The 22373-nt window shown below is 41.8% G+C and overlaps 1 protein-coding gene across 1 annotated transcript; it reads left to right on the top strand.

Annotated features, from left to right (window-relative positions):
• Positions 1–6326: 6326 nt before the first annotated feature.
• Positions 6327–12278, top strand: LOC134542866 (uncharacterized). Its single transcript, XM_063387440.1, has 2 exons — positions 6327–6504; positions 10423–12278. Exon 2 carries the CDS (start codon positions 10459–10461, stop codon positions 12148–12150), a length of 1692 nt encoding a protein of 563 aa, XP_063243510.1. The 5' UTR covers positions 6327–6504; positions 10423–10458; the 3' UTR covers positions 12151–12278.
• Positions 12279–22373: the final 10095 nt, after the last annotated feature.

Raw genomic sequence — 22373 nt, 5'->3', positions numbered from 1 at the left:
GACATAGTGAAGGAGCACAAAGCCAGAGTCGGCTTGAAAAAAAATTAATACAATTTAACATATAGGAGATATATACTGCTTAAGATTCTGAAATAGACTTTTATGAGATTGTTCAGAAAACTCCGAAGGTGCCACGTTCTAAGTTGTTAACGATGAAGTGAACAGTGAAGTTTTAATGCATGCTATTTCCAGTATTGAAATAACTAAATGCGACAGAGATAGTTGGAGTGATAAATGCGATTTTTGGGTGAAAATATTCTCAGACATAACATAAAACCATATATTGTTGAGAATTTTTAAAACTTTAAAAATAATTTACAAGTATGTAAAATTTGTGTTTGGTATATATCGTTAACATACTGTTGAGCATGGGGCGACACACATGTTCGACAAGGATACCCCAATAAATTAACTAGGGTTTATTTCTTACTATTTACACTATTAATTAAATTTCAGAACTAAAAAATGTATGTCCACAAATAAATCACTCTTTCATTACGTCCACAGTTTACTCTCCCTCTTCGAGCTCAGCTCGACAGTGTCTCTCTCTACTGTTCGTTTCTTATCATAGGAGACGAGCAGTAGGGAGAGTCACTTTTGAGCCGAGCTCTAGTGAGAAGAGTAAAAAAAAAATGGACTTACGTACGTATGTGATCAATCCTTGGATAAACATTTAGATTTTTATAATTTAATTAAATAAATATTAGCTAGTAAATAAAACTCTAGTTTATTAATTGGGTCATCATTTTATAACCTTGACGCCGTCGTCGGTGCTCCCTCTGAGTGCACAGGCCGTTATGTGTCCTCAACACCTGATCAGTGCCGCGCCCCGAACGCGCCCGTGCGCGCAACGTAGTGCAGTGCCCCGAACGGCGTGACGTCAGTCACGGCCTCCTACGTGTGCAAAGCGCCCGGCCGGGTGTGGCACTGCGCAAGGGTAGTATTTATTCATGCATTTAATAAGACAAACAAAAACTAACAAGTTTAACTTCAGTAATAATTAATGTTAATTTAATGATCATGTTATAAAGGGTTATCATTCACAAAACTGGCCGAAGTCATCTTCCCGCGCTCCGCAGTTTTCCCGCGGAATTTCCCCCCTCCCTGGCCCCGGCGGCCAGGGGGGTTAGTCAGTCGCCATCCAGCACTCGCCCGGGCCGGCAGCCCATGCACGGGGATCCTTCAACTTTCGCGCCGACATCCTGTAACTGCAATAGGTAATTATAGCCAAATCGTTTTTATATCAGCTCCCCGGCCGGCCCAAATCGGCCGTTAGCGACCTCGCGCGGTCTATTAATAAAATGTGTATCCCATCCAGGGATTTTTATATCTTACGTAATCAATTAGGTGGTCCTTCGTGGCACCTGCGCCTCACGCTATAACGCCCCACCTCGGGACATAGTTCTTTGCCCACGCAGGGCGGCACTGCGCCAAACGCGACCACAAACATTCGGACGAGTCATCAACTGGGACGTGCCACGGCCACGTGTGTGATATCATACCAGATTCCACCGTGTCCGTACCCAGCTTAACGTGGCCCTCGCCACCCCGCGGACTAGCCGCCTGTGCATATCCTCCTGTGCGGGACTTATCACAGTGATTTAGTGTAATGTGTTTTCATAAGTAAATTCGCGGGACCTGCCGTCCTTATAGTGTAATGTGCTTTCATAAGTAATTTGCGGGACCGATCGCCCACACACTTCACGTTGCGTCCGAGTACTCTCGCATAAGCCAGAACAGGTTCATCGTGCGCGGAGCTTAGGTCGACGATGAAGCGGCCAGTTACATGAACGTGTGACGTGTAGACTGTGCTACGCAATAAAACAGCTACAAGTACGTGTGTGTTTCATTAATAAGGCGTCCTGGGAGGCCATAACAGCCCGGGGGGCCCTTTGTCGCCGCGTCCCTGCCTGCAGCCACGAGGCCAGGAACCCCACCCTTGAGATCCAAAATTAATCAAACCGTTTAAATTCACGTAAATTCGGATCAGGCAACGGGGACGGCGTCAACCTGTTTTCCCTCCCATAACCATATATACACGTAGCATTTTTCAGTCTATTTGGACTTGTTTGTTATCATAATCGCCAATGTTACCACTGAATTACATGTTAAGTTGCATTAGTTATACAAAATCTAATTTTAACTAGTTTTAACTAGTTAAATTCTTGCTGCCATGTCAAATATAAGATTATGTGATATGTTGACATTAGGCAATGCACAAAAATTAATGCAATTATAATATGTGTGCATATACATCCAAAATAAAACCTAATATGTGTAATCAACATGGGCCAAGTAATTAATCACAGCTCAACATTCATCATCAATTTTTAGGCAATGCATTCGTCTAAAGGAAATACAGTATTAATAATTTATGTATGAAAGCTATTAAAGGTATTGGAAACAAAACCAATTACAAAGAATCTTTAACTTAATACCTTGACGTCCCTCTGCTTTAGGTCCCTGATTCCCCGTTTGCGTAATTGCCCTGACTTGCCCGTGCAGCTCTCATCGGTGAGGTGTGGGTCCAGGCCAACGTGGCCGGGACCGGGAAATACGGGACCTGGAGGGAATTTTAGGTGAGAAGGAAGAATGGTAGGCAGCTCCAAGGATAACTCGGTGTTGTCCGTTCCACGAGCCCCTTTTACTGTCGCATAGAGAGCCCGCCGCAGTTTGGCGGACACGTCGCGGAATGAGCGCCCTCCCTGCTACGACCCGGACTCCCGGATGAAAGTCTCGTCTTTTTAATACATCTCGACACAAACTGGGAAGGTAATCCTGTAACTATCGTCCCGGTTACGATTGTCCTGTAATGATGCACAGCGCGTGCGCGGTCCATCACGTAAGAGATTCGTACTGACTGAGAGGTTCGGCGGTCCGTAGATGCGCGTACACGGTCTATGACGTTCGGCTGGTGACGTCTTGGAAAACTCGTAAAACTCAATACGGCCAGCGATACAACGAATGCAGCTCAGCTGCAGAGACGACCCGTGACGTTTCACTGTCGGCGGACTGCGAGATGACAAAATGCGCCTCACGAGCAGCACGGAGCGGCGTGCTCGTCTGCTCTCTAGCGCGCCCAGAACACCACTGCGCTCTCCCGCCCGCCAGTGGACCGCGGAGGAGGGGAGGGGAGAAATCGACCGGCGTGGAAGAGGACCGCCCCACGACACGCCAGGCTGCATTTACATTACTAGCACGGCATAAGCACTTGAGAAAATCATAGAATTATTAACACAACTTTAGCGAGTAATTAATTAAAAAGCAAATTTACACAATAATTAATTAGTAGCGATTACATAATATACACAATTGTTGAGGCTCGTGACCACTTAAAACTCCATAAAAAGCATAATTATTTACACAAAAAGAAGCCCACTGGCGTCCCTGACTGTCGCACTTCACCGTTGGTGCACTAGTATTGCAAGAAAGGACGTTGACAAGGCATAAAGGCCTGAAGGAGCCGAGGAGACACTTGGGTCGATGTCAACCTATTCTAAAATAATAATATTATTTAATATGTTAACTAACTGCGAATAGCTATTTGCTATAGGGGATAGCATTATATACATTATTTTTTTATGGCAACATTAGATGTGTTGTACACTTTAGTACATAATATGCAAATAAATTCTCTGAAGTATACAGGCCACACCATGTCAACCTAATTAATGCCGAGTTAAAATGGTGGCATTTTAGTTTTAAACAATAAACTTGCAACAACTACGCTATTGAGACATCTGTATATTTTATACAGGAATTTCTTTTTTACATGAGTAGTATTTTAATGGGTTATATTGCCTAAAAAATATTATTAATTTAGTAGCCTTATTTACAGAACCAATTTTATTTTTATAAGTTCTAAAAATAATTGTGGAAATTGCTGATCATTGAGCTAAAGTAAAAATGTGGCTTTGTTTTTAAAGAAAAGAGTGCTGGCATAAATGTTTTCGTCCTGCCATATTCTGCTGCTGAAATGATGTTCGAGATGACATTGGTTGCCGTAGGTGCCAACTTAACAGTTATCCCTATGTGCTAGTTCACAGAGTGTTTGAGACAATTTTTTCAAGGCGTGACGTCGCTACGTGGCCGGCCGAACGCAGGCGTTGGCTTGACTGAGATACCCTCGGCTATTGTAGCTATTCTAATCGTGGTCTAAGCCGTTACGAAATGAGACCCTCGGCACACTGGTAAGATTGTCTTTATTGAACAGAGGCACTCTTCTCTGCGCTGCTCAGTACATGGTCTGATCACTTCGAGAGACGGAGCGCGATGCAGCTCATTTGTTATGGTCACGTTGACGTCGTCCGACCGAAGGCCACCCAAAAGCCCGACCTGCAACCGCCAGTATCCGACCCCGCTAACGGAACACACCCCTAGCCATGGCCCACCCGAGTCAGGCGAGCACCGGAACAAAAGGTAGAAGTAAAGACCATGCCCTAATGAACCAGCCACCGCGATCCCTGTGCATTATAAATTAAACATAATTTAATGGTAACATCACTTTTAATTAAAAAACCCGTGCAAGGGAAGTGCGACATAGGAGTGCCCGGGTCACTCACGTGTGAATTTTTATTAATACATTTGTGAGTGCTCCCCTTGCGGCCTTCAGCCTAAATTAAATAAAGTAGTGTGTGACATAATTATAACCTCCCCAATTTTTGTGTATCATTCGCCACTGGAGCAGTCAACAAGTGACGAACAGTCTCCAGTGTGACTCACATTATTCAAACTTAATTAATGTAAACTTGTTGAATCCAATTCCTAAAACATATCTGTGTATTAGGTTAATTTTTATTATTTAATGTGTGAATTTAGAGCCACTTTCAATCTCTTATTTATTTAATAATTTCTGAGTAACGGAACTATAGAAACTTTGGCGCGAGAGGACGCTGAGCTCTCCCCTCGCGCCAGGGCCAGACACCAGTACCGAGCGATTCGCGGACCGGGACGGACGTGCGTCCCACGGCACGGGGAGTCTTCAACCTTTGTCTTCACTGCATTCACTCCTGGTAATTATAGTCACTCTACAAAACCTTTTCGTCATTAACTCCCCGTGTGCGACCGGTCCTTTTACGGTGTAGGGCCTATCCCAGCCGCTTAAATGTAAACTCCCCGCACCAAGCATTATGTGGGGCAGTGCAGCATACGGCGCGGGCTGACTCCCGCAACTACAGACTTTTGGGTAATTGCCGAGTGCACAGGCACCGACAACAACGACTTAAAGACTTTTAACGAATTTCATAGCGAGCTGCGGTCCACACAGGTGGGCCCGGGCGTCGCCATTCGCAATTGTCGGGATTGGCCGACTCCAATCGAACTCCCCCTCAACCTCGACTGGTGTGAGGACTTAATATTAGTGACGGCGCGTCAGAGCACCCAGTGTCAACCTAGTGTAATTTTTGTAGGGAAAATTAGTGTGCATAGTATATCTGTAACTGCAAGTGTAACTGCCTATTTCAATTAAACAACCACTCCGCACACTCCGTGCGCGACGTGTATACGACAGTGCAAAAAAATCTTGTGTATGTTATTTCATGAATTTTCCCTATTCCAGTCAGGGATCAGCATGCTATGCTGTGTAGGGCCAGTAGCGTATCAATAGCCAGGGATCCCTCCCACCATGACCACCACCGCCGTTCCTAGCGGGCCACGCACGAGCATTCGCACCCAACGACCCAACTCGTGGTTAGCCACAGAGATAGCCTGGCGCCCTCCCGGGCACATTTTCAGTAAAAAAACCAGCCTTCCCGCTAGGAACCACACCGGACCTCGAACACGAGAACCCGGACGACGGCAACGTTAACATGACTAAACTTAGTTACGTGTTAATCTGTGAATGTTTACTTACAGGCTCTCTAGCTTTTTCTTACAAATAGATAGTACAGACACATGCTCGGCATCCTGCATTGGCTGGAACCGAACATGTTCACGCACATGGTGTGTCTCCTTGACACTACACATAACTAACAAGGCAAATACAAAATATAATTTAGCTCACTTAACATCATAGACAATCCACTCTTCAAATTATTTTATATGTAGCTAAAATAACCTAACCAACTATTTTCACAATATTACGTATTGTTGAGGTTTGTATCTAACCTAAGAACTCGAAGTTAGAATTTCTTTTCTTAATAAAAGTGGATTCCGTTCAGAATTACCAAAGATTTAAACACTCGTCATAAAACTTCTAACCAAAAACTTCAAATATGCTATAAATTGATATTTAAAATTGAAATATAGGTGTTGATTTTAGTTAAAAGGAAAGAAAAAAAATCCGAAAGAAAAAAACCCGAATATTGTACAAGCTTGGATGAGTCTTAGGTTTTCCATATCTTTGGTGTCATTACTTTGATAGTTTCTAACGTTGGTCACATAAATAAAAATATTACTTTTATCTCTAGTTCTGATGTAGAACAACAAACGGCATGGAAAAGGAAAAGGTTAAGCTGTATATAATTTGAAATATATTGTAAAAGCTGTTACATAAAAACTTCTACGGTGCGTATCAGTGTTTTAACGTTCTCATAGATTGTCGAAATAGTACTTATTAGCGTGTATTATTTTTGTTTATTCTTAAGTATTACATGACAGTCATTTAACATCGCCACGGTAGGTTTGGTTTAATTGCAATTTAACGTTAATCATTGTGGCCGTTGAGGCGTTCATTGAATCGGTTTGTATCCCACTGAATTCTGGAGTTCCAGTTTCATAAAATATCGGGTACATATCTGCGGAAGCAGGGTTTGAAGATGTATTGAATCATATATGGTTGATGGTGGTCATTGTAATTTGGTAAATCCGGGATAGATTGTATAAGGGTGGTGGACTAATAATAATAATAATAATAATAATAATTTATACACCTGCAATTGGGCATCCGCCCGGTGGCAAGGAGTTCCCACCCCCCAACTACCCTCACTCCTCCCCCCTCTGGAGCCTCCTTCGTAAGTCCTTCCCTCCTCCCAGATCCAGTGTCCTGCCCTCAAGCTCGTTCCACTCTCGCCCCGTCCTCACAAGGAACACCTGTCTTCCTCTCTCTGTCCGTCTCCATTCCCTCTGAATCTTCCACTCATGATCCCTTCTTCCTCGATACAGCCCTCTGTTCCACCTAGCTCCCAGCTTTCCCCAGCCCCCCCTCCCCCCCCCCCCCCCCCACGAATTACCTTATTCATTCTCACCAGCCTTTCCACCTTCCTCCTTTCTTGCAGCGTGTCCCACCCCATCTCCTTCATCATCACCGATGGTCTGTGCGTTTCCCCCGTCCTGCCTTCGCCTTCCCTTCTCCTCCACATATTCATCACCCATCTCGCTGCCTTGCGCTGCACCCTCTCCAACCGTGAAAATAACATTCCAAATGATGACCGAAACGGTGATGTGCAAAACATACATACTGTATTTGCTGGACAAAATAAAATGAAATTAAATGTGTTTTTGAACACTACAGACGTTCATTTATTAGCGTTTATAAATCCTACTGAAATCGAGAAATAAAAGTAATATTCTTACAGAGGGGCTTTTATGCAAATTAAAAAAAAATACAAATATACTTTAATCAATAATTAGAGATGTACCTCTTTTTACCCTAAAAACAGTGTTTCTGAATTCCTACTGGTTTCTGAGAAATCACAGTTTATAGCATACATTACAGTGTGTGTGCATTAATGTGGCCGCCGCGATTCATTTTCTTTTCCGTGTGGGTCTGTTTGTTTGTTTTGTAAAAATTTAATAATCGGAGAGGGTATAGTTTTGATAATCAAGGGAGATAATGTGATGACTATTGAAATTATAAGGGAATTTTTTATGTTTCTATTTTATGTCTGTGGTTTTTGGTAACAACTAATTGCATTACGGAATCATTGTTCTCCGACATTTAGATTTAATGTAGTATTTTGAGTCACGTAGTAACAAAAAATTTGATTGGGAGTAAAAAATTTAAATCATGAGAATGGTCAATTACTCTAGGTTAGCGACATTAAAAATTCTTTAAAACATTGTGGATGGTTGGTTGGTTTGGTATAGCTACTTTAAAAAATACTGTAAAATATTTTTAATGGTTGCTAAAGTATTACCAATATAAGATTCTGCTATGCTGACACAAACCACAGTCTACCTGAAAGGAAAGTATTTTTAATGTAGCTATAATAACCCAGCCAACCATCCACATCATTTTGAATTTTTTTTTTTTTTTTATGTAGCTAACCTAATGTAGTTTTCACAAATTAACTCAATTTATCCTAATCATATACACACACTAACCCACATTGGAAAGCAAAAAATTGTGGTGGCTGCTTCAATACACAGGTACTTATTATAATAAATTTTAATGAAAACTATTATTGATGATTTCTTAGAAATAACGTAAAAAGTAGGGGGGGGGGGGGGGCGCTTTCACTTGGTGTTTAAAATGTGTTAATTATGAGCATGCTTGTTACCTAGATATTCTGTTCAGCGCGATAATAAAACATTCAGGAAGCAAATTCATGTATAAATATGGGTGTGACTGCAACCACAAAGAAGCCTGTGAACGGCTGCCAGGGTGGTGACACGCTGTGAGAATCTCCTGCTGGATGAGAGCTGCTCCAACCCCCGTTTGATGGCCACGCAGGTCCTGAACTTCTGCTACCTGTTCATCATCATGCGTGCGTGTGCAGACACCAACACTTGAGGTCTCAGTGCCATGCCGTTTCTCAAAGGGAAAACGCCCTTTTGATTTCCTCCTTTTAAGAAAGATTGGTTCCCACGTGTTAAAGTTTTGGCGTAAGAGAAATGAATACTTCACTTTAAGGACCTTGACGTCCCTCGGCTTGAGGCCCCCGGTTCCCTGCTTGCGTGAATGTCCAGTTATGCCCGTACTGCTCTGCGAAGAGTGGGTCCAGGCCAACGTGGCCGGGACCGGGAACTGCGGGACCTGGAGGGAGGAGTTAGGTGGAGAGGAATATTGGTAAATTGTTCCAATAACGATTCGGTGTTGACGGTTTTCACGAGCCCCTTTTATTAACGATTTATGACCCTGCCGCAGCCTGGCGAAACCACCGCGGAACCAACTCCCTTCCCACGGCGACCCAGACTCACGTAACACCGTAAGGTCCGCTATGACGTCCCGGCACAGATTGAGGCTGCTTACACGTAATACTAGTCCCGTTAAGTTACACCACGAAGAGGCGCTGTGCGCGTGCGCCCTGTTACGTATCGTATGGTCCGGAATACTCTGCGAGCAACGTCTCTCGGAGACTCGTAAACTCAGTAACGCGGCGAATGACTCGCGGAGGCAGCTTGACTGCCGAATGACTCGTGAACTGAAACTGAAACGTCAACCTTATTTATGAAACTCTAGTGGATGTACCAATCTAAGATAGTGACAGCATTCCGATGGTGACAGAAACTTCCGAATATGAATTTTTCGACTTTGTAGAGGACACTGAAAGTCACGTTGGTACTTTTTCTCAAAACAATCTAAAAAAAATATATATTCAGGAGGTTCAACACACTACTACCATCAAGTGATCTGGTAGAAAGGCTTTTCTCCTGTGCAACAATGATAAACATGACAAAATCCATTTGACTTAGTGATGAGAAATTCTGAAAACATGCTATGTTACAAGCTTATTCAAAATTCAACTCATGAGTAAAGCATACTATAGGAAAGTGGAAAAAAGGAAATTAATTATGTTTTATGAAGTTAGTATAGAATATATTTAATTGTTTCAAAATAAGTATAGCCTTTATTGATTATAATGTAATATTACATCAACATATTTTTATTACAACAAAAAATTTTGGTTTCATAACAAATATTGTATAACTTATTACAACTTTTAAATAAATTAAGTTTTTTCTTAAAATTTAAAGTCCTGTTATTTATTTCCTTGTAAGTTTGAAACACTTGAAACCTTTTCTTTCCAACTGAAGAAGCATGACACGTTGATATCATTTTATTTTGGTATTCTATTAATGTAATACAAGGTACAGACTATTGCCTATTTGGTTATTTTTTACCTTTTAAAAGTTGGAAGGGAAAAAAAACATGTTTTTTTAGGTTTAAACCAGGTTTTTTATTATATTAGTTAATTTGGTTATTATCACATTAAAACTAAATATATCGTAATTCAGGTTGATTAATAATTTTTACCCAATTCATAACTGACTGCAACTGCATAAGAGTTTGTCAAATATATGTCCTGTCATAAATATTACATTTCATTCCATTTTGTTTGTCTATCTTCACTGCCAGAATGGCCATAACAATATATTGCTGACAGTTTAACCAGTTTGTTTCTTTTTGTTTAATCAGTGTTTAAACTTGATAAGTTTTCAGTTTTTGCAGTAATTTTAATTTTATGGTCACATCTGAATGAAGAAATAATATATTTTGATAATGTTTAAATTTTTTTATCAACAGTGGTAATTCTGTTGTAGGAGCTGCTGTGAAGTAAGAGTTGATGAACGTCCATAATGACACGTTTTGCCCGGGCTCGTGGATCGAAGGCAAGCAACGAGAAAGTTCCGGAAGAGGCTACTTCATGGAGAGACATGAGGAGACAGCTCCTGGAGTCCCAGACAAGGCGAGAAACCCCAGAAACCCCTGTCAGACCCACCTGGCGACAACTTTTGCGTGATGACACCGTTAACCGTGGATCACAGTGGGCCACATTTGAGGATAATACTAATGGATCAGCAAACCTTCCCAATTCAGAGAAGAAGAAAAATAAAGGTGCAGCATCATCATCTTTGTTGGATGCTAGTAAAAGTGCATTTCAGAAAAAAGATGTTCTTTCTAAAACAGTTGATGGGAAAGTTAAGAAATCTAAAAAATTGAAAGTGAAAAAGAATGGCATCTTGGAAACTCTAAATAATGGTGAAAAAATAAGTGGTGCTGGCCAAAAAACCAATCATGAAGTGACTTACTCAAAGATGCAAAATGTGAAGAATTCTAAAAAATTGAAAGCAAAAAAGAATGGCATCTTGGAAACTATAAATGATGGTGACTGCAACTTCATGGAGAGACATGAAGTGACAGACTCAAAGATGCAAAATGTGAAGAATTCTAAAAAATTGAAAGCAAAAAAGAATGGCATCTTGGAAACTATAAATGATGGTGAAGACAGAAGTGGTACTGGCCAAAAAACAATTCATGAAGTGACTGATTCAAAGATACAAAATGTGAAGAATTCTACAAAATTGAAAGCAAAAAAGAATGGCATCTTGAAAACTCTAAATGATGGTGAAAACAGAAGTGGTACTGGCCAAAAAACAAATCTTGAAGTGACTGACTCAGAGATGCAAAATGTGAACAAGAAGCAAAACAATAGAAAAAGAAAGAATTTGAAAAAAGGAGAGGATGTGAAAAACGCTCAGTTTTCTTCACCCAGTGAAAACAGAAACAGTTTCAAAAGTAATAAGACAGGTCGGGATGGTGGAAGTGGTGCTGGTAAAAAGCTGCAGAAAAAAAAGAAGCCGACCAGGGCTGAAAAAATAGAAAGTGGTAAACCATACAAGCGCAGGAAGCCATTTGATGACAAAATGGTTATGATCTTGAATGGGAAGGAAATATATGTATCAAAGTTTAATGGTTTCAGTGTGAAGACAGAGGATGCTGAAAGATTGAATGAGTTGAAGAAGAAGTTGAGAGCAAAAGGTATCCCGGAGGCGGAGATCAGTGCCGCGATGAAGTTGGAGCGTCGCAGGGCGGAGAAGGCCCTCGCCAGGGAACGGAAGAAGGTGTGTTTCCACTGCCGTGGCTCGGGCCACGTGTTGTCGGAGTGCCCGGACCTGGCGAGCGGAGAGGCCGCCGGCATTTGCTACAAGTGCGGCTCCACCGAGCACAAGGCGTTCGAGTGCCGGGCGGGCAAAACTGACGCGTTCCGATTCGCCACGTGCTTCGTCTGCTCGGAGCAAGGCCACATTTCCTCGCAGTGTCCAAGGAACTCCAGGGGACTCTACCCGAAAGGTGGAGGTTGCCATGTTTGTGGAGAGGTCACCCATTTGAAAAAGGACTGCCCCAGACTCCAACAACAGCAAGAATCACAGACTTTCACTGTTGGCACTCTAAATGGTGTCGCATTGGAATCACTCGATAGCGAAGCTACGGCTCAACCTGCCAAAAGTGTTCAAGTTAAAAAAGTAAAACATATAAAGTTTGTTTAAAATAGCATCATTGCTAAGTATTTTCAAGCGAAATAAAAAAGTGAATGAGTGTCAGTACTCACCAGTGATGTGTAAAGATCTTATTCGTATGTTCTCATGTTGCAAATAAACTTATAATACGAAACTCATACACGCAATTTAACATAGAATTCTTTGACATTATGGTGAGTGTGATAAATATACTAAAAGTAGGCAGTTTAGGGAAAAACTGTAAAAAACATTTCTCCTTTTGAAACCTAACTATAATTCTGTTTAACTAATTAGTTCAGGGGGGGGGGGGGGGGGAGTGTGTCCCTAGGTACACAAAAGTTATACTTCTATGGCATTACTAAAATTTTAACCTGGAACATTTTGAAACACATGTTATAACGCAAGTATTTGGATTAACACTAGCCACTCAGGTTTGACCTAAATGGATACATGTCTTGGTTTCATAATCACAAATCAAGTGGGAGCCCATTTTTCTAGAACAAAACTTTAGTCTCAGTTTAGAAGCATTTTTTTTTTCTCAGGTTCTGTTTGCATCCAAAAGCAAAAGATTGGTTCCAGATTCTTACAAATTATCAATGATTATAATGGTATAAATATGAACAAGATTTGGTGGTGAATTGCGATAAAACCAAAATTACATCGTAAAGCGTGTCAAAACAACATCACAGAGTATATAAGTGAACCAGAGACGAAATAGAGGCGCAGTCTCTTTGATCTTGGTGAACTCGACAGCAGACAGTCGAAAAGTTGGCCGCCATGTTTGTGGCGTGTGCGCTGCTAATAAACACATGTTGAATGCTACGTTTTCCTGAAGTATGGCTCATTATTACGTAAAATTTCTTCTCGACACTTAATTATATTCAATTTGCCATTAAGGTTTAATGCGTGGACCATACGTAACGAATGCATTCAGTTACGATTCATGCGTAGATTGGCTAGTGGTGAAGTATTATGAGACGGTGATTTTTTAGTGCGTGTTTAATTAAGTGATGAGCCTATTTGTCCGTGTGTGACGGCGTGTTTGCATAGGCAACTTACGAAATATTTTATTTGCGTGAAATCAGAGGTTATACAGCACACAATCCATGACCATATCTGCATACAAGAAAAAATAGTGGGAAGACCTATATCAAATTGTTGCATTTGATCCTCCAGAAATATTTTAAAAAAAAATACACAAATGACGTGCACACTAATCATTCCTTTCTTTTGGTACGTACCTAAGTGAGTAAAGCATGGAAAGTATTAGGCCTAGTTCTAGAACAGTAGGTAGTCAACCTGTTGCAATAAATTCAAATTATATAGTAGGCCTAAATATCAGGAATAGCTTCTCGTGCAAAAGTCTTGAAAAAAAAATCCCTGTTTTTACTAAAGAACTAACTTAATCTCATTTGGGTGAAAGTTCCGTATTGCGTATCCAAGTTAACCCTGTGGTCCTGATGGTACGATTCTGATGGCACGGTCTTGTAAAGCTGACCCTGTGGTACATGATGCTTTTTTTTTTTTTTTAGCAGTGGGAGAGTAGCGCTGAGGCGTAGCGCAAAACCTGATGTAATTTATCTTACAAATAATTTATTTTTTATATCAGCTTTCGCGCTGTAAAATGCGTCGGCGCTACGCTCATCCCAACTGCTAAAAAAAAAAAAAAAGCATCATGTACCACAGGTTCAGTTGTACAGGATCATGCCATCAGGATCAAAGGTATATCTGGATACACCTGGATACGCAATACGGAACATTTACCCTCATTTGTTAAGTATGATAAGGTTAGATTATATTGGGATAAGGTTTATTAGGTTACAATTATGTTTGGTTAGGTTTGCCTTAGGTTAGGTAACAACTGATTATGTTTCAATGTTATGAAATCATTACTCAAGACTATATGTACCCACATGAAAAAAGTACATATAAATGAAAATTTTAGCCCATCACTTATGTTTTAAAGCACTCTGATGGTTTTACTCGAACACTTATAGGTCTATAAGCAGCTATTTTATTTTAACACGCTAGGCCAATTTTAATCGCGATAATTCCTATATTTGTTTACTGCATAAGTTAAAAAAACCCACATTACACTCTAAAATATTACTGATAATTAAGATAACAAATAGAAGAAGGAAAGTAACAGCCACATTTTGCAAGTTGTGGAATCAACATTGCAGAACTTACAGGTACTAGGTTGACACGTTATTTTTACTTACAGTATTTCATCTATAGGAAATCTGAAGAAGCTTCTTTTTTCAGGTTGACCACTGTTGTTTGAACATTTTGGTGCCGAGTACCAAGTGGCTCCAAAACGTTTACGAAACTCATTCATTTTCATAAAACTGATCTCTGCAGCATCCCAAAGTTTAAAACGCTATACCAACGCCAGAATTATACTTGCCACAAAAATGGCGGCTAGCCTACGATGTGTCAACACGCGAGTTCGGGTGTGCACAGCTGATTTCGCCTCTGGTTCTTATCTCCTCTGTGACAACATATAACACTGAAATTTAAGTTAATACACCATTTAGCACCGAAATATAACTAAAAACATTCAATCAATCAGCATTTAGGCAAAACTTAAACCACAAATATGCTATCATTTACTATGGTAAATTCATTGATTTTAATTTATTTTGCATTAATTTTGAACCAAAATGTAAGAACTGAATTGATTAGGAAAAAAAAACTAATATTATGTTATTTGATCTTGCTTCTCCTATTAGTTAAAATTTTTACATTTTTTAGTGTTGGCACATATTTTAAACATATACAAATTTGCATATATGTTCTTATTTTTCTGAGTGGTTCTGTTCTAGACATGCTTATTACAAATTATTTGTAGATTTTTAAGTGCGTCGTGTGTCAGGCATGATGATACTACTTTGGTGAAAAATTAAGAAAAAATTTAGTTACATATTTGTTAAATAATACACCATTTTTATGAATAAATAAAATAACCCCGAAAACTCCTGTTTAAAAAAAAAGAAAAGACAAAAATAAAACCATAAAATCTTGTCGATAGGTATAAAGGAAACTTTACAGAAATAATCCCTATTGCAAATGTTGTGTTTGATCATGGCAATGTAGGTTTTGTTCTTGAAGTATCACCTGGTCTTGAGTTCTTTGTGTTTCTGAATCACTGCAGACATTGTTTTAAGGCAATTGGGTTTTCTTTAGAGGAGGTTGGATGTATGTTCAGACACAGTGTCATCCTACTTACCTCACCCAGGAATTGCTGTTGCTAAACTTTTGCTGTGTTGTGTATGTGTGTGTGGGGGGGGGGGTGAGGGGACTGCACACATGCGTGCTAATACAGTTGAACCTTTTTAAGTCGAACCTCGATAAGTCGAAAACCTCCCAAACTCGAAAAAATGTTGTGTTCCCTTCCATTCAAGCCCCAAAACCTCCGTTCCTCGAAATCTCAACCCTCTATTAGTCGAAATAATCTGAGTCCCTCCAAGCCATTTTGGTACAGATTTTCCCTCCATAACTGGAAAAATTAAATTGGACCTCTGTATCTCGAACATAGCAATGTTTTACGTATTTATGACCTTTACAACTCAATTATTTGAAACTTATTCCCTCTACACCATTGTTTCTTAGAAATCAATTTAGGAGTGTACAATAAATAGGATTACCACGAATTTATGACTCATGTGTTTGCTTGCTGGGTGTCAGGTGTTTAATTTTATTATTTTTGATTTCATTTGAACTTAGCGAAGCAAGTCATTTGTTGTCGACTGTTACGACTGCTACACACAAATTTGTACGACAGTTTACAAATAAAAATGTTAAAACATTAGTGCTGTAAAATGTAAACTGAAAACTTTGAGTCTCGCTGAAACATTTATAATAAATAAAAATATGTTTTGTCACCTCTGCAACTTGAATTTTTATTTATTTTACCTCTCTAACTCAAAATGTATAAGAATGAATCTCGACCTCTTTATGTCAAATCAAAATCCGCTTAAGTCGAAATCCTCCATAAGTCAAAAACTCTATAACTCAAATTTTTTGGAGTCTCCCTTCGAGTTCGACTTACAGAGGTTCTGTTGTATAACACTTTTAAAAGTCAGCACTTTTGAAAACATTGATGTCTGTATAGTACAAATTAATGGAATTTTTAAAAGCAGTTCCACAGATTTAACCTACTAGAAAACATAAAACACTGTACTGAAGTGAGAACTGACAGTAACGATAAACTCGCAGAAAAATCAAAATGCCATCAGTCAGGGGCGACTCCAGGAAAATGTCTTGGGAGGGACAAGTGGAAAGCGGAAGAGGAGCTATCTGGAAGGGAGAGAAACCTTTAGGGGCCGATAAATTGCAATAGAAAGGAAGTGGACTTGTTGAAAGGGGAAAGAGAACAGTGGGAAGAAAAAAATGGGGAGGACGTGAGAAAGCTAAGGCAAATGGTGAAATTGCTGGAGGGTAACTTCGCTGACATGCAGAAACAAGTTCAGGATAAAAACAGAGAAAATAAAAAAATAAAAAGTGGGGGATGATGGAAGTCGATTATTAAACGCAGTATTAGATGAGCTGCAGGAGAAGGTACAGGAGGAAAGATAAAGAGATTGCAGACTGAAAGAGACAGTTATAGAAAGACAGAAACATTTGGAACTTGAGGAAAAATTGAGATTGTTGGAGGAAAGGGGGCAAACTAGAGCTGGGTTGTATTGCAAGTTGTATAGAACCTGGTAAACACAGGGTGAGCATTGTTGGAAGGAGAGTGGGGGACCAGAGATGGAGAAGGGAGAAGGATATAGAGTCAGAAATAAGGGGTAGGGCTCATGGGGGTAGAAAAGGGGAGGTGGGAGAGAGACAGGGCAGGAGTAGAGAAGAGTAGGGGTGGATCTAAATTTATTGGGAAGGTGTAACCAGGAGGGGGGTGGAGACAAATGGGTGAGGGGTGATTTTTGGACAGAGTTGGTGGGGAGGGGTGATAGGCCTTGAAGAGGATATTGTAGTGGTAGAGACTTGGTTGGATGAGGAAATTGGATATGAAGAACTGAGGAAGGCTAACTATGAGGTAATTAGAAGGGGCAGGAATAGAAAAGGGAGGGGGTGATGGTGTGCTTGCAAGAGGGACTTATAGGTAGGGTTGAATGGGTGAGAGATAAGACAGAAGTATTAGAGATAAGAGAGTATTGGGAGTGCAGATATGGCTACTGGCAGTGTATAGGCCACCAGGGAAACGGGAAGAAACCATTCTAGAACTAAGGAATAGACTGGGCAGGCTAGAAGAGGAGAGTTGGGTGATGGTAAGTGGAGACCTTAACTTGTCATGGGGTAGTGTGAGGGCAGGGACCAGAGGAGATGAGCAAGCGATCAGAGATGAGGAGCTCAACTGAAATAGAAGACTGGAGCAGGTGGTGGGGGAGAACACCAGAATGAGTAATTGTAGAGGAGAGGAGGAAAATGGAACTCTGCTAGATGTGGTGCTGGTAAGACCAGTGGAGGTGGTTGTAAGCAGTATGGATGGAGGGTATCAGTGACCACAGTCCCGGTGGTGGAGGTTGAAATGGGGTGGTGAGTAAATAAGGAAAATAGGGAGAAAGTGTGTAAAATATGGGGTAGGATGGATAAAGTGGGGCAGAAGCCATCTGAAGAGGGAGTACTGTATATGGGTAAAGATAGATGACGAAAAATGGGCCACCTTGAGAGACTTACTAGAGCAGATGGAGCATTTTGTGCATGGAAGAGAGTAGGGAAAGGGGTTGATCCTACATACTATAGGAGGTAGATAAGGGCCTTAAAGAGAAAGTATAGGAGGCTACATGCAAGGGCCGGGGGATAGGAGGAGAAGAAATAAAGGCAGAGATAAAGTAGTTTGGTAAGGAACTCGGGAGGCATGTGATGCGTTCATGGAAAGGTTAATGGGAGAAAGGGTGAAAGGAAGGGGGGCGGACCTTTTCAGCTAAGTGCAAACGGTGAAGGGAGAGGAAGGAAAAGTGTAGCTCAAGATAAGAGAGGGGCAAGAATGTACAGAGAACAGGGAGTAAAGAAAATTGCTGCAAGAGCAGTATATAACTGTGTTTGTAAGGGGAGAGTTATGGGAGTATTGGAAAGTAGCAAACATGTAGAACAGAGAGGTTCAGAGATAAGGATGGAAGAGGTGTGAAATGGGGTCAGGTGTTTGAAGGGGAGGAAGGCACCCAGGCTGGATTGAATAGGGAACAGTTGCCTTAAGTTGGAGGTGAGTAGGTATGTAGATACTTAAAGATGAAGTTCAAACAATCCCTTGAGGAAGGGAAGTCGCCAAATCAATGGAAAGAAGCAGTAAAGGTACCAATTTACAAAGAAGGAAGGGATAAGACTAACCTGGCGAACTACAGACCAGTCAGACTGACGTACTGTGTAGGGAAAAGAATGGATGAGATGCTGGTGTACAGTAATATGGTGGGAGTAATGAATGACCTAGATTGGGTGGACGATAGACAGCATGGATTCCGGAGAGAGTTCTCATGTGAAACAAAGATGGTGGGGTTTCTGGAGGATCTGGTGGAAGTGGTAGATGGGGAAAGCAAATGAATTCAATTTTCACAGACTTTGAAAAGGCATTCAATAGAGTACCTCAAAAGAGGCTAATGGAGAAGGTAGAGATATTGGTGGAGGATCAGAGGGTGGTTATTTGAGTAAGAAACTTCCTGAGTTATAGGTAGCAGAGGGTGAGGGTGGATGAAGAAAGTTTTGAAGTGGGGAAATAACATCAGGAGTTCTGTAAGGGAGTGTATTGGGGCCCCTATTGTTCACGTAAATGACGAATGATATTGGAAAATAGATGAAGGCCTGGATGAGAGTATTTGTGTATGATTGTGTAGTGTATGAGATGGTGGGGGAAGGGATTCATCTACAAGGTGACTTGAACAGACTGGAACGATGGATGGAGCATATTGGGATGTCGCTGAATGTTGAAAAGACAAAGGTGGTTACGTTCACGAGGAATAAAAAGGTATCAAGGGAAGTGTATATGTTGTAGAGGTAGGCGATAAAGGAGGTTGAAGAGTATAAGTACCTGGGGGTGATCCTTAAAAAATAACCTGGGATGTGCAAAACAGGTTCAGTGGATGAGTATGGGTAGGAGGGTGCTGGGGCTTTTTGGCAGGACCAAGTGATTTCTTTCGTTGTTGTAGACCCTGGGGGCAGGGAGAGGACATACTCCCATTGGTCAGGACATTAATGGGAGTAAATGGCTGTGATCTTGGACCCCTACGTAGTGACTGATGTAAGAGAGCTGGTGATATACTATTCAATATGCATAATAGTATATTTATAATTAAAAATTAAGGATAGTGGAATAATTAATAAAGCTAGAGTAAATTGTAAATCATAATGTTACACAGCATTGAATTTTTTTCTTCTGTTCTTTCCATTGCCTAATGGCAAACTTCACAAAACAACATCTTGCCATTAGGCGGAATTCCAGTCGCAGTTGTAAATATAAATCTAAACATCAAATATAAAATGATCGCAAAAACATTTCAATATAAATTGCTTGGCATCCCATATAAACAAATGTCTAGATTTGTAATTGTTTCACATTCGTCCCACGGGGAGTCTTCATCCTTTGTCTCCACTGAAATTCACTAGGTACTGGTAACTATAGTCATACTTTAAATCTGACATCGTACGGCCGAAGGCCACCCCAAAGCCCGACCTGCAACCGCCAGTACTCGGCTCCGCTAACGGAAAGCACCCCTAGCCATTGCCCACCTGAGTCAAGTGAGCGGACCGCAGCCCAAGGTAGAGAATAGCGAACCATTTTAATTACGCATGCAACGCACTCCCCGTGCCAACAAAATTCCCCACACAATAATAAAGTAATCAAAAACAAACAAAAGCCCCTAATTAATAAAGTGCGACGTAGGAGTGCCCGGGTCACTCACGTGTAGTTTTCTACTAAAACAGCTGTGAGTGCAAACCTTGCGGCCTTCAGCCTAAATTCAGTAGTGAAACGTGTGACGTAACGCAAACCACCCCAAATTAGCATTATCATTCGCCACTGGAGTAGTTATCAAGAAACAGACAGTCTCCAGCTTGACTCTAATATTCAAACTTATTTTAGACAAACTTATTAAATGTCAATTCTAAAACATATAGATATTAAGTTAATCATTAAGTTTTATTATGTAAATTTAGAGACACTTAAAATTAGTTAATTATCTAGATTTTTACGAATAACAGAACTTTAGAAACTCTGGCACGACAGGGAGCTTACCCCTCCCCTCGCACCAGGGCTGCACGCCAGTACAGCGCGACTCGCGGACCGGGACGGACGCACATCCCACGGGGAGCCAGCATCTCTGTTTCACCGAACGTCCATCTGGTAATTATAGTCACCACCAAAACCTTTTTTTTTTAAATACTCCCCGTGTGCGCCTGGTCCTTTTCCGGTGTAGGGCCTAACCCAGCCACGTCAATTTAATACGCCCCACACAAAGCATTACGTGGGGCCGTGCAGTATACGGTACGGGCCGTCTCCCGCCACCCCAGAACTTTATTTAATCGCCCAGTGCACAGGCACAGGCTACATTCAAGCTCAAACGTGTTTTTAATTTAATAGCGAGCCGCGGTCCGCACAGGTGGGCCCGTGCGTCGCAAGTTACAGATTACGAGATTAGCCGATGCTAATCGAACGCTCTCCCTCGACTGCAACTGGCGTGAGGACTTAAGTAAACGCACGTAGAGGCACGCAGGTGTCCCTCTGAGATAACGTGTGCAGTGTAATCGTGTACGTAAAAGCACCACAGAGTGCCGTTTTATCAAGTGTAATTATAATAATAGTGTAATCAAAACTTCTACGTGTTCTGACGCCTCATTGGCAGTCATGTACCGCCGAGTAAACCTCGCGCCCAATGTAATGAACCAGTGTCAATCGTGAACAATAAAAAGTCCACCCCGCACCCCCGTGCGTAACGTGCGACCCGTAGAACAACCAGAACAGTGTATGTAAACTAACCTAAACAACCCAACCTAATCAGGAAACAAATTCCATCACCGCCGACGGTTCTAGCGGACTACGCTGGGGCAACGAACCCACGACCATCACACGGTTAGACACCGAGCTAGCCTGGCGCCCTCCCGGAACAGAAATCTCTAAGAAAGCCAGCCACCCCGCTAGGACCTGCGCCCGATCTCGAACACGAGACCACAGCGGACGGCAAATCCATTTCGTTGCATAAACGTGTGACGTCGACCCAAGTGTCTCCCCTGCTCATAAAGTCCGTTATGCTGCGCCAACTCCTGAACCACCTCTGCCCGTGCAGTGTGACATTTTAATTTGTATATATTAAAAACGTACTTTTTATGTAATAAGGTGTCATGTATTATTTTTCAGTAATTTTTGTAATTTTATTATTGTTATATGTATTTCTTAAGTATTATTTTAATTGCTGTCACCGGGCAATGAAGCCGAGGCCAACACCCGGAATCTCTCCAAGCGCTGCACGTGTTGCGGAGGTGGGGGGTGGTCGGGCGGAGAGGCAGACACGCGGCAGGAGAGGGGCAGTCGGAGTCTGGCGGCCGGAGAGGACAGATGTGTCTTGGGACGGGAGTCGCCGGGCAACGAGAGCAGTAGTCATCTGGCGGCCGAGCAAGGCGGTCGCACGGCGAGACGTGTGCGGCAGTGAGATGTGAGCCACGACTGGTGAGATCGGATCCGGATGGTCGGGACTTTCACGTTCATGGGCGTTACGCTATCGGTCGCCATTGTAATTAATTTAATTGTAAATAGGTATTTTTTTTTGGTTCTTTCTGAGACGGAACATTACGCGCATCGGCAGACACGTGCGTGCCGCAACGGGACGAACTTAACGTCGCTGGCGACGGCGTTCCAACTTAATTGGCTTCTCGCTATCATAGGGAAGGGGCAGAGACAGTTCATCAATCGTGTACGGGACCAGGGGGTGCAGTCCGCACTTGGCGCCTGCCCAACCCCAAACACATGCAGCCGAGCCTCACTCCGCGGAGGGACGGGTGTTGTGCGGCGGATTTCCCATGTACCTAGATTACGCGAAGGACTCAATAAATACTTGTGGTCAAACTGTCAAAACTTAATTGTAGCTGGGATAGTGTTAATTTCCCCCGCCACGAGGCCTGAACCCTCCCTGAGAATACTACGCAACCCGCATCACGGGGGTGATATCCGGGGCTACGACACATGTACCCGGTCCTTTTTACGGAGTAGGGCCTAACCCAGCCGCTTAAATATAAACTCCCCGCAAAAAGCATTACGCGGGGCAGTT

This window comes from Bacillus rossius, assembly GCF_032445375.1.
Source record: "Bacillus rossius redtenbacheri isolate Brsri chromosome 9 unlocalized genomic scaffold, Brsri_v3 Brsri_v3_scf9_2, whole genome shotgun sequence".
Lineage (NCBI taxonomy): Eukaryota > Metazoa > Arthropoda > Insecta > Phasmatodea > Bacillidae > Bacillus > Bacillus rossius.
This window is presented reverse-complemented; position numbering and strand designations above follow the sequence as displayed.